Source organism: Rhopalosiphum maidis, chromosome 3 (assembly GCF_003676215.2).
Source record: "Rhopalosiphum maidis isolate BTI-1 chromosome 3, ASM367621v3, whole genome shotgun sequence".
NCBI lineage: Eukaryota > Metazoa > Arthropoda > Insecta > Hemiptera > Aphididae > Rhopalosiphum > Rhopalosiphum maidis.
In genome coordinates, this window is record NC_040879.1 from 53577689 (window position 1) to 53595363 (window position 17675).

At 26.1% G+C, this 17675-nt stretch overlaps 1 protein-coding gene across 1 annotated transcript; it reads right to left on the reverse strand.

Moving 5' to 3' along the window:
- Positions 1–4086: 4086 nt before the first annotated feature.
- LOC113556618 (docking protein 2) lies at positions 4087–9915 on the reverse strand. The gene is made up of 5 exons (XM_026961680.2): positions 9454–9915; positions 9243–9382; positions 8854–9033; positions 6050–6203; positions 4087–5230 (listed from the first exon to the last, which is right to left on the reverse strand). The coding sequence occupies exons 2-5, from the start codon at positions 9315–9317 to the stop codon at positions 4209–4211; spliced, it is 1431 nt and encodes a 476-aa protein (XP_026817481.1). The 5' UTR covers positions 9318–9382; positions 9454–9915; the 3' UTR covers positions 4087–4208.
- Between the last annotated feature and the right edge of the window lie 7760 nt (positions 9916–17675).

A 17675-nucleotide genomic window follows, 5' to 3' on the forward strand; every position in this document is an offset into this window, starting at 1 on the left:
TATTATTATTATTATTATTGTTTTATTACATTTTAAGCATCATTACACCAAACATATTTATAATAAATAATATTAATATACATTTCCTATCGATTTACCTCGTTAATTATGAAGCTGTTATAATTATTACAATTTATTTCCTATTTGTTAAATATTTTATAGGATTTTGATGAGTAACTAACATATTTTTAAACTAATTGTCTAAATAGTTGGTAATAAAATAGGAAAAAAGAGACAAATACTCTCGTTTGTACTTTTTTTTTAACAGTAATATTAATTTATAAATGGCTGTTATATGATTTATAATGTTCCTGGTGTATTTTATTGATACTTCTATGTTAAATAATACAAGTTAAACAGAAGATAGTGTATATTTTAAGTTTAAATTTCATATTTGTTCATATTAAATTACTGTTGTATAGCTTTTAATATTGGAGGTGCTCTGCTGAATAAATTTATAATAAAACATAAATGTATCTTTAGTGTACATACAAGAAATTATTAATTATATTATTAAATATAATTTAATATTTTTAAATTGTTAATGTATTAATTGTTTAAATTGACATTAAATATTAAAATAATAATATTATTTATTGATTTAGAAAATGTGGTAAATAACTATTTAACTATCCTAAACTTATCAGCTAGTTAAATTATCTAGTCTGATTTGTTTTATGTTACAACAAATTTAAATTTGTAATTCTATTTATATATTTCATTTTTAAATGTTTTTTACTTTTCAAAACATTTAGGTTCATTTTTTTTTTCGGCATACTTCTTTATTTTGTGAACTGCTTATAATTACATTTATTAAAACGACAATCTATCAAAATCATATACTAGGTGTGCCTGGTTATTATTTTATACTTGGGGCCTTAACTTTAGGTCCCAGAATCCAGGGGGCCATATTTAATCTGAAGTTACAAAGTATTATGTTTTGTGATATTATTTATAAAAATAAAAATATAATGGGCAGTATTTTTAAAATTTGCATGTAAAAACATATGCAGTATTATAGCAATTAAAATTTATTGATTCAAGTCTAAAAATCATAAAAAAAATGCAAACTATTTTTTGGAATGGATTTAGGTAACGTTTGTTGAAAGTTAGGATAATATAATTAGTGTGATTATCGATACATATTATGCTATACCTAGCAATTAAATTTTGTGTGATTTGAAATATTAATGTACCTGTTGTAGATATACTAAGAAAAACCACAAATACTATTAAAATTAGTAGATAAACATAAAATTCACTAATAACAAAAAATAAGATAATAGGAATCTATATTGAAAATGTTTACTTTTGATATTTATACAATTGATTAATTTATATTTATACAATTTTAATTAATTTCAGATTTAATTTTTTTCTAATGAATTAATTAATTAATTGTTATAACGAGTTTTGAGTCTTAAAAACTAAAATAATTACCAGGAAAGATAACATTGGTTAATTTTTCCACTAAATGGCTGTAAATATCTAGAAGCACATTATGGTTTATTTAAATACTGATTTAATTTTAGTTAAGTTTATTAATATATCTGTATACTAGAATTTTTTTCTGATAAATTGTTATTTAAAAAAAATTTAAATAGTATATTAAATTATTGTGTATACCTAAGTACTACAAAAATATTAAATAATTAATGCATTAATGAAAACAATAAATAAGTTAATAATATGTTGAAATAGATTCAGTTATTAATGAGTTTAATAATAAATAATGTATTTCTGTCATTATATTATAATAAATTTATAATTGTTGTATTGTTACATGTAAATATTATAATAACACAGTTAAAGTAATAAGCACATACATGTAATAATTATTTAAGTTCGTTGCCTCATAAATAGAGGCTAAAATGCAAAATTAATAAATATGCTCAATAAAATTGATGACCTACTGCAGAGATCGGTCGTTCGTAATTCGGTGTACGTTACAATCACGAATTCACGAACTTAATAATAATTAATTATCTTGGTTCGTGGTCACAATATTTTCAAAAACTATTTTATTAGATTAATTGATAAAACTTAGTGTTGCCAACACATTGTGGTACCATAAGAGGTAACATAATACCAGTGTTAATGAAAAGAAACATATTGTACTAAACATGGCACATGCACATACACCGATTTCAATGGTCTATATACAGCATGAATCAAGTCACGAATATGTCTTAATTCATGATATAGTGTGATATACAGTTATTAGTCACTTTTGAAAAATTTCAGTTTTATAACATACACGATACACCGATCTCCGCGGTAGGTCTTTAATTGTAATTTGTAGGCATTCCTGAAATGGCTGAAATTCACGTCTATGCAATTCTTAATATAAAGGCAACCACATTGTGTTGTGTATTTACCAGCACTCCGGGCATTTGGGTATAGAAGAAGGGAAATCAATTTTTTAAGTATGGTAATATATAGTATGAAATACATTTAACTGAGGTAATTGTATTTTTTTAATATTTATTAATTAAACATTTAAAACAAAAAAATATAAGTGGTTTATGTTTTTAGAGCATAGTTTTGAATTTTTAAAAGCATAAATGCTTGCATATCTAGAGTTATAGCCTTTTAAAGATTATCTTTTATTTGTAAAAATACTCTCTTGAATGTAGATATTTATTTAAGTAATCAATAGTGTTCAATTAATTTAATTTTAACCACAGAACAAAATTTTAATTTTGTATTGTTCCACTATTTAAGAGTTGATTATACCATTAAAATCATTGCAATTTTGATATATAATATATTTATTCAGAAAAACAAAATTTGTATAGTTTACAGTATACATTATACAGGATAGACAAATGCTCACCAAGTTTTGTATAATACTAATAATGCATTTCATTGGACTCCAGGGACATATGTTGATAGGACAAATTCTAGAAAATCAGGTAGGTTATTTATTTTAAATCCAAGACAGATTTAAAAATTAACTAAAAAATAAAAAATTATAATAATAAAAATAATAACTGTTCTGCTGTATCTAATAAACATCGAGTGAAACTACCAATTAGCCATTATGTCACTGTAATATATTACATTTGAATTCAATGATAAATTTTGTTAACAAAAAATTACTCGGAGCAAAGACGGTCTATTGTTCTTTGAGCCTATTTTACCAAGTATATTTATATTGTTATTATCTGTTAAAATGTGACTACATATTCATCATTTATGATATATATCTGTTCAAAATAAAAAAATGTGATTTCATAAAATATGATTAACAAAAATTGCTTATTCATTGTATTTTTTTTTTATGTTTTTTCTTTGATTTAATACAAAAATTGAGTTTTAAGAAGTGGCAACTAATTTTTATTTTAACCAAACTTATGAACTGAAAGCATTTGTCTTAAATTTATTTTAATCCTAAACAATACCTACTCAATAATTAATATACTTATATAATACACAAATAAATATTTAATATATAAACTGTATGTATATACATATAATTATTGGTAATACATTTTGGTTTTTCATTTATTATACATAGAGTAAAATAGTTGTTAATTAAAAATTCTTATACAGTTATATAATACATTAATTCACGATACATTGTAAATAGTTTTTAATGAGCTTCATGTGCAATGTCATACATGTTGAAAGTGAATAAACATTTTTTTTTTATAGATTTTTATTTGATTGATGTTATACAAAAATATTTGTACAAAATTAAGTTAAAATTATTTTATTTTAAACAATTTAATTTAATTTTTAAAGACGTAAAAAAATAAATAGGTAAATATTGTTTCATAATAGAATTTTAAAACTATAAATATTTATACATTTAGTTTCATCATTATTAGTATTTTATATATTCAGAATAACTCATATATATATATATATATTATATATTAGAGTAGAATTACGACATTAATAAAATAAACATTTATAAATCTTTTTCACTGTGATTATTGCACATATGATATTATTAAAAATTAAAAGTTATTATAAATTAAATAAAACAAATACAAGAAACTAAAATTAAACACTGTAAAATAAATTTACTAACAAAAATATCTAAATGTGATGTAGTCAATAATAAAATATGTAAAAAAATTAATTTCTTCCATGTCAGAATCTATATGTAATAAATATATGACATTTTGTATAGACATAGGAAAATATAATAAAAAATATATAAATTTAAAAATTGGTTTTCATTAATAATAAAAATAAGACTAGACCTTATTAGGCTTGAAGACCATAGCATATTGCAATTCATTGTGTGCTACAGAATCCAAAGACTCGTTATTTGAGCGATTTTCTTCGGTCGAGTTTTTTTTATTGATAGTACCATAACCGTAATGTGAATCGTCAGCTTTACGAGCAGGCATCATCACGGTATCTGCTTTAACTATGGATTTTTGTTTTGTTGTTAAAGCAATAGGATGAATTTGTCTATATCCAGGTGCTGTTTTAGATATGAAACCAAAATGTTGTAGATGGTCATAATGTTCAGCACCATCATCAGATATTATAGTATTACTAGCATAAGGTTTTTCGCAATGATTTGAATCATTTAAGCCCATAGTCCTCCAGGCGTCATTTCTCACTTGGACATCTTCATATGCTGCATCTGGTGATTCTATTTCTTTAGTTTCGTTGTAAGGGTCGTTCATAAAAGGAGTAGGTAGCTTTTTGGAAAAAATTGCCTTTGGTTTTGGTTTTAGTGGTGGTGGCGGCGGAGATGTAGTTGGAGGTACTAATAATGTTGGTAGAGGCATAAGAGGTTTGATTGAACAAGAAAAGCTATTAAAATCATTGTCCAAAATTAATGGAGTAGTACTAGTGGGTGATGGCGGTAAAGGGCTTCGAGAACGGGCCATCATAGATAAAGCTGCTCTGAACTGATTATCACCACACATGATGGATGTTGCATCACCTCCACCATTCAATAGTTTTTTCATACTTTTCATTTTTGATGAAATGCATCGAAATATCTCCTGTTGGTTTGAATGTTCCAAATGAAACACGCCTTCACCGCTAGCACATTTGCGACCAGCTTCAAATGTAAATCTACCAGCTCTATACCCATATCTTCGAATAAATCTATATGGCCACGTTAGAAGTAGTGTATCATTTTCATCAGACTCTCGTAATTGTAGAGCGACAGGAGTAATGACTAATGTATAAGTTTGTTCTTTTAAACCACAACGTTCACTGGCATCAGATGATATTAATTTAACACTAAAAACACCAGCTGAAAATAATAATTTAAATATTAAAGTGAGATAATTGTATTTGAATTTTGAAATATATATATAATATTAGGATTTAAATTCATTAACAATGTTTGAAACTTAATTAATTTTCTTATTTACGTGACTTGACTTATAGCAGAGTGCTGTGGAAATTTATTATTTGTTCTAATGATTACAAATTTGTAATATTTAAGTGTTTATTTCAATAGTTATTTTTTGTAAGTTTTTTCTACTTTAAAGAATATTAGGTAGCGCCACTGACAAAAACAAATCAGTTTAATTACTATATTATATAATAGATCAGACAAAACAAATTAAAAAATATTAACACATTAACAGATACTTAGTATTTTATAATACAAGAGAAAAAACATGGACGTTTTGAAGGGAACAATATTTATGGTTTATTTAACCATTTATTAATGGTAAATATCATTTTGTGAAATTGCTTTTTGTGAAATTGCTTTTTGCTTATTTTTTTTTTTTATTTGAATGTTTTTTTTATAATTTTAAGTTCATTTTCAAGAGAAGTTAAACGATAATATGTATTTTTTGTAAAATTAATAGTGTAATTTTATTTTTCATCACACTTGAATAATTTTGACTAAAAGTCTTATACATTTAGTTTGTTTTTGTGTTATGATTATAATTTAAAAATGTAAGAACTATTGACTACAGATGACATATAATCACCACAAAAAGTATATTAACATTTTTCATTTTTTATTAACATTAAAGATTAAACACATACTTAACAATTTTATAGTGGAAATAAACCATTCTCTTACTAGATATAAAATTGTTTTAAGTTGGCTTACCATCTCCAGATGAACAATATAAATCATTGTCTTCTTCAATTGTTTGTCTTGAAACATTATCTCTAAATGCCACAGCTTGCAAAGCACATATCCAGTCAGTCATTTCTTGTTCATTGTTTGCAGCAAAATGATGAACACCGGTTTTTGTCCAAACCTATATCATAAATAAACAAATAACAAAATTAGTAAATAAAAATAATAGAATACAGTAAAAGATGAACTAAAAGTATTTAAGTATGAATTTTTTACATATTTCAGTGTTCAAAAAATATTAATTTGAAAACTAAAATATCGTAAAAAACCAACAAGAAAACAGAAATATATTGTTCTCTTCTTCAAGTTTGATAACGATTAATTAACTTTAATATTTAAACTAACAATACAAAAGTTGCTTTGCAAACTTAAATTTGATATATTTTATGACTGTAAGACAATAATGTGGATATGGAATTTTCAATGTACAATAAAACAATATAAATTAAATATTTAAATACGAAAGATCATACTTAAGACTGTTATTACTTAATAACTTTTAATTATACATTAAAATCATCAATATTAATAATTGTTATTTAACTATCTAACATATAGTAATTTTAATATTCCAATAACTATAATTATGGAAATTACTAATTAAATTATTAACCTTTACTATAATTTCTAAATTGCAATAATACAGTAACTTTAAATTTAATCATATTAAATTTCCTAGGGCACAAATTATTATGCAGCTCTATAATCCATAATTTGATATATTGATTTATAATTAGTATACTGCAATTTATATTTAAATGAGAAGATAAAAAACATAATATATTAAAGCTATTAACAATATATAAATATTTAATTATGTATTTATTGTTATTCAGTAAATACAATTATTTTTATTTAGTTTGCATAAGAATTATAAAAATAAATAAATAGATATTTGATAATTAACTATAACATATAGTAATCTTAATATCCCAGTAATTATAATATGGTGATTACTATAAACTATTATAATTACATTATTAACCTTTACTATAATTGTTGAATTGCAATGATGCAGAAGTTTAAGAAATATCAAATTATCAATAACAATTGTATATCAATGTTTTAAAAAACTATTACCAAACTCTTTATAGCTCATTCAACAAATTTCTATCAAAGTCTGTGGGATTTTATTAATTTTTTTTTCATTATACCTAATAAAGTTTTTGGATTAATATATTTTTTTTTTTAAATTGGAACAGTTACCGAGTGCCAAGACGAATACACAACTTATAATCAATAATTTAGAATTTAGATAATTAATTCATTTATAACTTGTATATTCAATTTAAATGAAAAAATAAATTGTAATATACTACCTAAAACTATAATATGTATAATGTATATAAACTATATTACCTACATAAAAATATCTATAGTTTAAATAATTCAAATCTTTCATGTTTGGAATATAAAATTTGAAAAGACAATATTATCAAATTAATTCTAATTATAAATGTTTTTAAGTATTTTAATTGTTAATTAATAAAAATTACAGCAGTATTATAATATAAATGATTATATAGTACTAAAGTATTTGTCAATTTAAATATTAATCAGCTTCAAATAATAATTAATCTTTTATCAGATATAATATTTTTAGATTATATAAAGATGCTTATATTTTATTTCTGAATAAATAATTTAAGGCTATTTTAAACATTAAAATAGTATTATGAAATAATCATAATAAAAATTGATTACAAAGTAATAATAAACACTCTAATAACATAATTTATATTTTTATTGAGTTTAATAAGTGCTTGGTAACATATTACAATAATCAATAGTACATTAAAAGATTATTTTAAACAATTTATGATAGCAATTTTTTCTTAATTAATGGAAGTTATTAAAAGGAAAAAAGTATTTAATTACTTATGAATTTATTGGCATTCAGTCCATAATCGAATTATTTCATCAAACAATTTATGAAAGCAACTAATTTCAATATATACAATTTTGTTTTAATTAATCAAACTTGTTTAACAAAAATAAATTCTTGCCAGAAATTAAAGACAGGCTAAGTTAAATTATAAAGCTATATGGATAAAATACTTTATTAAACTAAAAAAAACATTAAACCAAATATTTACATTATTGACTGTACCTATTTATGAATAATATATTTCATTTAGCAATTTAGGTAGGTATCTAATAAGATTTTATATTCTTTTTTAAATATAGTTACATTTTTACATACATTAAATAAAGTACTATAAGTTTATAATAAACCATGACTCGGAATCCTTTTACCTGCTTTGAGCTAACTAGTAACTACATATGCTGTACTATGTACTTAATGTATTAATATTGTTTTTATAAAAAAATGCAATATAAGTATAGATATAGTCTATATCATATAAATATATATACATAGTTTATACTCTATGGAGTTTTTCACTTAAATAGAATAGTTTTTAAATCTTTACTTAATTCAATCTTAATAACTGTAATCAAATATATTTTGGCATATTCTGTAGTTTTGTTTTAATTTAAAAATGTATTGCAAGCCCCATAAAATTAAACATTTTGGGACATAATTTAGTTATTACTATGATATACTATTCATATATATCTATACTAGTGTTGAAAAATAGTGCCTACATTTAAATTGTAAGCTTTTAAATATTAAGTTGTATAAACATTTAAATAGGTATAGTTAGTTGTAAATTAATGATGCATTTAAATATAACTTACTCATATCTTATCATTAATCTTTTAAAAAGCTTATTAATTAAAAACCTATTTTAAAATAATAATTGACTTACCGCGAACACATTAGGTTGATGTTTTTGAGCATCTTGTGTGATTTTCACACAGCTTTCCAATGGTATTATAGAGGCAATATTTGAAGATTTCTGGTCTTCAGTACCGTCAAATACTTCCAGGCGATCTATACCATGTTTACTCCATTTGAATAATCTACAATAACGTTTCTGCCAGGATTTCTGAAAGACAAATTTTAAATTTGGTATAAAAAGGATATTCGGGAGGTAGGTATTGGTGGAATTTATAAGTAATGGCAATTTGTACTGGTAGGAAAACCAGGGTAATTTTATAATAAAATCAAAAAACGTTTTTAAACAATAATATCCCAGTGGATCAGGTACCACCGACGGATTATCACGGAGGTAGGCAATAACGTTGACGGACTAACCTTTAGCTGCGATAGTACTCCGTGAGGCGGAAAGTAGAGATATCCTTCTTTGTACGAGTCGTCCGACCTCGCCATTTGTCCAGATCGTCGGTCGGCGCACCGCAGTACAAGTAGTCGAACAAAGCAGTCGCCAATAGTACCTGACAATAATAATAATAATAATAATAACAATATTACCGCCGTCACTCCGGTCACCGCGAACGGAACCTACACGCCAGACTACGTATGAACGGTTATCGAGTCTCCCGGAGGCATTCCTCCGCGGTCGAGCAACGACGAGGGCGCAGTGGTGGAAAATCGTCAAAACGCAAACACTATTGAGAAAACACGAAGACTATCGTCGTCGTCGTCTTCGGCCGACTGTGATATTGTCGGGCTGCAGCTGTAGCTCTGCTGGCAACGTTATCAAACCATGTGCCCCGAGCCCGTGTCGTGCGCGCTTTTCCACAGCGGTAAGTGGTGGGTACTCGACCGGGCCGATCAGTAGACGGACTTGAGAGACGCGACTGCGCCGAGTACAGACTTGGAGCACAACCGTCTACTCGGCGACAGCGGGACACTGGACGCGGTCTGCGGGCGCTGTAATAGTACTACTGCAGCAGCTACGGACCGTGTTGCAGTCGTGTTCTAATCAGTGGTAGAACCGCGGTGGCGCGCGGTCGTCGCTGGTCGCTGGCTGATTAGAGCCGCCGCCGCCGGTATCTGCGACGGAAAAAAATACTTAACGTCTGTGACGGGAAGGGGAGCGGGACGGCGGCGTATGTACCTACGAGATGGATCCACGGCGGCGAAAATATTCCGTCGAGTGGTATAATTGAGAGGGGACCAGACTCGAATCCGATTTTGTTGTTTACTACAACGAATAACATGATATTGTTGCGTTCTGGTTTTTCGGGCAGCGTTCGGCGGCGTCCGTGGCGGATGTCCACGCCAGTATTATTTTTATACAGCTGATCTTTGACCGCTCGCGCTGTCAACCGCGATCCGGAACTCCGAGCCCGGCGGCGGCGACGGTACGTGCTCGACGATATGCACTTATCGTGTTGGCGTATATAGGTACATGCGCATTATACGTACGCCGAGTAACCCCAAACTGCAGTTCTTACCTCCCTTTAACATTTTATTATGGTTGTAGTCTGTATGTAATATACCTAATTGGTTTTATTGATTTCCGCACTTCCAGTACCGCTATTACACAAGTACCAAAATATGTGATTCATTTACGGTTAAAGGGGGGGGGGGGGGGGTTAAGCCTCCCGATAGTTTTTCGAGTCCCCCTCCGAAGGTGGGCTACGACTTGCTTACAGCGTATTAGGTTTATACCTATATAATTATTATTGTTGATATACTCTGCGGTACATTTTATATACTACACACGTGTTACGTGTATGGGGACAATATTTATAAGTAGTGAGTTGAAGGTTGAAGTCTGCCTCCTCATTTTGATATTAAATAGAAATGTCAATCCCACACAGTCACATTTGACCGAACATCCGCCAATTAATATGCGCTTGCACGTCATACTGATCACATATTCGAAAGCCTAAGACCTAAAACAGACTTCCAATATCTATATCTATCCAACATCTTAAACTTAATGTCATTTACCTACGACCCATGTGTAAATTTGTTATTAGAATTACTATAATACTATAATTAATATTATTTATAATTTAATCCTATATTATATTCTGCCAACTAAAAATAAAAGTGTTACCCGCACTAAAAATAATATGTAAAAAAATTAAAAAATAAAATAAATAAATAATAATAATAATTTTTAGTTACACGTACATGCGCATTATAATTAATATATACAACAAGTCAACAACTATTATATAGTGTAGTACAGCAATAACTATCCTAGGGCAGTAAATAGAAGATGTGAGTGTCGCCTGCCACTAATTATACAATTAGGATATTCGTGTATTCAGGCACACGTCTCGTTTTCGATGGTTAAAACTTGGGTATATACTAATACACTATATAATTGTAATTATTTTTGTCAGTACGGTGTTTTTCGGTTTGCGTTAAATATTACATTATTACAATACTTAACTAACTATATAACATATTAGGTAGGTACGTCGTCGCATCCGTGTGGTTACATAACGTTATACTACAACGACGTTTTACTTAAGTAGGACACGACAGAATGTACACGTATATATATTATATAGGTTCTACTACGTGTGTATGTAATTAATATACACTGTTACATTATAGGTAAAGTGTAAACGTAACAACTCGCGATCACGTGTATAAGAGGATATCCGTCTCGAGTGGTCCCCCGCGACCTTTCCATGTGATTGTCACTTGTCAGATACCATCTCTAATAAAGTGTACCTATAATGTTACGCTTTGGTTGGTGGCTATGTTTACGACCTATGTCCTATTGAGATCGAGTAGATCGACTACTGTAATGTATATTTTCGTACGATCCGTACGCATTACGCGCGTTTCGCAAACGGTTTTTTTAATTTTATTATTATGGCACTCGTATTTTTTCTATATCCTACCCCGCTCCTACCCTTGCACACACACACATATTATACTGAAACGGACCTATATACATATACTTATGTCTTGTAGCTAACTGTGGGTTATACATCGTTTGTACAACAGTAGTATAGGTACATTTGTACCTCGCATACATTTTACACACGACTGTCATCAATTTGACTAAACACAATAAAAATTAAAAGGTACCCTATTGAATTGATAGACTGCGAAAGCTTGCATGTGATGTCTAATCAATATAATATTGTTATACCTACCTATATAATAAATTATAATATAACATTGAATAATTACAATTGTAATTTTTACTTTTTACTTTTTAGATACATACATGGTAAAGGTAGTCTATAAATATGTATTATACATATATATATATATAATTAAATATATAGGCATAAATTAAATATTTCATTTTAATAAGCTTATATCCTGCTTTAATGCTTGGAAAACACTTAAACAACGTATTGCGGATCAATAGTCGGTATCTATCTACATATTGGCTGTTACCTAAATATTTATGAAAAATAGTAGTTGAGTATTTTATTTTAAATACTGATTGTAATCATTAATTACTGGTACTTAAAATGAATTATTAATATTCAATACCATTTAAAAGTTCTATTAATCTCAATACTCACATACTACATATAGGTTTATAAATGCAATTAAAAAATAATGACAATTTATAGACATTTTAAACTATAATCATTTAATTTGGTTAACCATGTTTGAATGTTCGATGTCCATGTATAAATTATGTTTTTTAGTATTATATTTGACAGAAAATTAGCAACGTATAAATATACAATATTATATTGTAATCTATCATTAAATGCCATTGAGTCATTTATTCATCTAACATCGTTTATATACTAATATTTTACAGATAGTAGGTAGTTAGACAATATAATCTCAATATATTAATTATCAAAGTAGTACCCTCGTCATTATAGAAAAACATACATCATTATCGATGTCTGATAATCAAAATTAAAATCTTTTATAATAAGTATAAAACTGTATAATAATTTATTATATTTAATAATAATTTATGCGTTAAATTTCAGTCAAGATAAAATATATGATAATATATTACATTCGATGTATGCATATTATCGATTTTACTTATTTCTTAAGTCAATAAATTAATTAAATGAGATATATATTATATTGTATATTATTAGTCTGTGGTCGTAATAAATAATGCAGACATAAGCAGTATACTAGCTGTGTGTGGAGTTAGACAAATGTACATACACATAATACACTATAAGATAAGAACATGAGATTAAAAAATAATGTTCTTTTGTGATTTAGTGTGAAATATGTAGGTTTAATATTAATATGCTTTTTGTGTAGCCTATGCTGCCTATGTAAGTATATATACCTTAATTACTGTGACGTTTCAATAACTCAAAACACCAAATAAGTTGAACGTATAATAAAATTGTTGGATTCTCAGTGAAGCCACGGATGTATTTGTTTTGCAATGATGGTATGTGCAGTTGTTTTTTGGTGCAATCTTATTTCGAAGGTGGTTTATGATAGAAAGTTAGATCAGTTAATACCTTGGGTGATCAAAATTCCCAAATACTAGTACTTTTCAAAATAATATGGAAACCTAACAATTTAAGAAAACAAATATTAACCATAGACATTTTTAACATTCTATTATTACTTAAATTATTATTTTCTATTCATAACGCTATTTTAAAAATATTTAGTCTAGTTTTATGCTTTTTATGCTCTTACAATTTTTTTTTTAAATTTCAGTTTTCCAAAAATCTTGAAAGTGTTGGAAGTTAAGTTCAAGATTCCATATTAGTTATCTTATTAAAATAAGAAATTTAGAACTTTTTAAATAAATGTGGAAAATTTTTTTTATAATCATTCGAAGTTCAAATATTGATTAGATTGGTCCAAATTACGAAAATGTTAAAATTATAAAATTAATAAAATGTTCTATTTTATTGGTAATAAGTATTAAAAACTAATTACAATAGGTTTTTTATTAGTTGTTATACCTACTTTATTGTCTTTATTTTATAGAAACCAAAAAACCTAAATAATACAAATGCATAATATTTTATAGGCATAAATGCATAATAATATTGTAATTTTTAATATTATATAATAAGTATAAATGTATTATAATTATGTTTTTGACAAAAATTAGTTTAAATTACCATTTGACCTACTAAAAGATAAATAAATTGCATAAACCGTCTCCTATTCAGAATCGTTTCTTGAATGCAATAATTTACTATTGAATTCAAATTTAGCACATCGATTACACACTATAGGTACGGTGACTAACGAAATTGCGGAGTAGGTACACTTCACAGTTACTACAGAGTTAGCACCCTGATTTTTTTGAATATTATATTTTAAATTTTGAATTTAGATTATTTAATAATTAAAAAATAAATACATAGGTATCAAAAAAGTACCTAAGTAGGTACCTATTGACTATTAACCTTAAAATTAAAACCATGAATTGTATTATATAATAATACATCGTAGATATTTATAAATTATAATAGTCAATAAGCTACGTTTATTTTTTATAAAAAAACAAATAATTATTTTAAAGTATAAAATAAATATTTAAATATTGTATTTTTTGTTTTTCAAAGTTGTCCAATTATTTATAATAATATTATTTGAAACAAGTATATTCTCAACGAATTTGCTTATATATTTAGTCTATACGACCATTACTTATTATTATCGAATTTAAAGAATTCATTATTCTCTAGTGATACCTATTTGGATTGCGAATTGAGTGTTTAAATATTCAGAGTTATCATGAGATCAATTGTGTCACTATTTTAAATTAAATTCAAGTGATTTAAAAAAAAATTATAAATTACATTCCCAAACCTTTGAATTATTTTTTTGGAAATCGGGCCATTAGCGAGTGCAATTTAAAAATGTTATTAGAATCATACATATGATTTTAAAATTATGATTAAAAAAAACGTACCACTATGTTGACGTAATTAGGTAAATTAATAATTATTTTACAGTGGTAAAATTATGAAAATTTTGATTCAAAAATAATAATAACAATGAATGTAACAAATTTGGTGACATCTCGAAATCGGTCAGAAAAAAAATTGTAAACAGCCTAAAAACATATGACTATATGTTAAAAGTTGCTATATTGTTTTCATCATGTGTCTAAAACATACCAGTCTATACAATTATTATTTTTTTTTTTAATAATTATCGTTTCAATAAATTGATGTGAGACATTAAATGGGTAGTTGTTAGTGTTTTTATTATATTGCCTGTGTGAAGGATAGATACACTAAATAATAAATATCAATATATAATCATCCAGATCTTCTTAGGTGGATGTCGTCCTGCATGTATTATCTCTGTTTTACGTTCATCATAGTAAATTTGCATTCAAAACAATTTCAAGAATCTATTTTATATTATTAGCTTTAATAATAGTCTCATATTACCTAACTTAAAGCTAAGAATATTATCTATGATATAGCGTAAGCTTTTAATGATATTTTAATTTTTAAATAAATTGTAGTTAAAAAAAACTATTAATTATTCATTATTTTATTGAAAAATAATAGAACTAGAAAATACTCATAAATAACTTTTAAATAAAAATATTAATAAAAGCCTACGTTTATGCCTTCGATATTCTTCTAACTATATAATTGTAAAATGAAAATCTTTGTACAGAGTAAACTCTGGAACTACTAATCAGATCTTCTTGATTTTTTTTTAAACGAAAGAGTATATGACGGATAAGGTTTCTATCGCAATAGAATTTGTCTAAGTTAACTCTGAGTTATCTCTTATCTGCTGATTAAAATAAACGTGTACATTTTATAAATTGTATACCTATAAATATACACATACGTTTACGTGTTTTTGATACATTCCGAACCTACTCAACTTATTTTGATGAAATTATGATCAATGTGTGTAATTTTATCTCCGTCATAAGATAGGATATTTTTTTATCCCGGTTAATGACCTCAATATATTACCTATTTATTATGCTTAGGGCTGTGCGATTTATTTCGATTATTCGAATAATAGATTATTTTTAACGAATGATACATAATCGGTTATTCGATTGAAAGAATGGAACTTTAGGCGGGAAAGTTATGTACAATTGATATGTCAGAGATATCATCTATACACCAAATCAGAAAACCAAAAATAGTTTTTATCCTTACGCTAAGTGTTAGCGTTGTTAGCATTATAGACAACCAAACTTAACACGGGTGCATTTTGTACGGGTGACATGCACGGGGACAGCTATAGTAAAGTACATATGAAAAAATTCGTTAAGGATAAACTTGTTTTAAATAATATTGTTATAAATAATTAATCAATGCTGAAAATTTTAAAAAAATGGCATTTAAATATTTATGATATTATATTTTAAAATAAATGTTCGATTTTTTTATTTAAATAATCTGCTGAACGCAAATTTGTTATGATGCGTGTCAGTAAGACGAAAAAATAATTAGACAACACATGCGGGTATTATTAATTTTAGACATTTTACAGTAGTTTATTAAAACTTATATCAATGCAACATATATATTATACGTATAAATGAATTATATTCGTAAAATGTCAACAAGTACAATTTTAGTCGTTAAAACTCACAGTTCATAAAATAATATAATTAATGATGTTTTGAATTCGATAATTTATTTGCAAAATTAATTATTGCCACAGTTATAAAGATGATAAATTGTTTAGATATATCCAGTTAAATTAGTTAAAATACCTAATTAAAAAAACATAAAACATTAATAATATCTATATTTAGTAGATAAAATATGCATCTAACTCTATATAATTGGTTTATGTATGATAGGTATTATGGCTTATAAATGTCATTTATCAGCTGTATTATCGTATCATTAAAATATTAATAGCAGAATACTAAAATTTCAAAATGTAATTATTTTTTTTTTTTGCAAAATACTAACTATAGCAATTTAATGTGCTGCCACGCTGACCTAAATCCCTGTATGGCTATAATACTACAGATTAGATGAAATTATGGTTTCATCTATTTTATGATAATATAGTATAATACCATCAATTTATTTTCATAAAAAATAATACTTTATAGTGAGTTTATGTATAATAATATCATTCTTATTTTATGTTACATTGGTATATATTTATTTTTCGTAAATAAAATTGTTCGCATGTAATTGGGACCTACAGAAACTTTGGGTAAAATGTAGTACCTATTTACAAATAATAAGTATTTATTACGCAGCAAACGAATTACATCCCGAGATCTTTTTTTCATACGAATTGCATCCGGATATTATTCAACAACTACACCAACTGCATCCGATATAAATACAACATTTTCCTTCCCATTTAAGACAGACTTAAGACTGTGAATAGCAACATTAAATATTATATTGTTAATGGTAGGTTCAAAATATTGTTTTCGTCGTTAATTCGTTAAGCTAATAAAAAAAATGTCAGTAAGATTAGGTTATTGTATAATTATATTAAAATGTTATTATAATATTATTTATGGATTGGTAAAAATTTGAATATTACAGCCATAGGTGTGTGCAAAACTTAGTGGTAAATGTTGCTGAAAATTATTTATTTATGTGTTTAAGCATTAAGCTTTAAGAAAAGATCATTTACATGTAATAATAATAGCACTTTTTCTTCAGTCTTGAAAATGTATTTGATTGATACAAAAATGTAATTTATTTTATACAATATGTTAATACATATTATGCTTTGATTAAAAACAAACATAGTCATATGAACAAATTTTTCTAAAAGTTATGATAAAAATAATAATAATAATACATTGAATGATATTAAAAATAATAACCTAATTAAATATTTTAAAATAATATCATATGCAAATTTCATTTAATATGT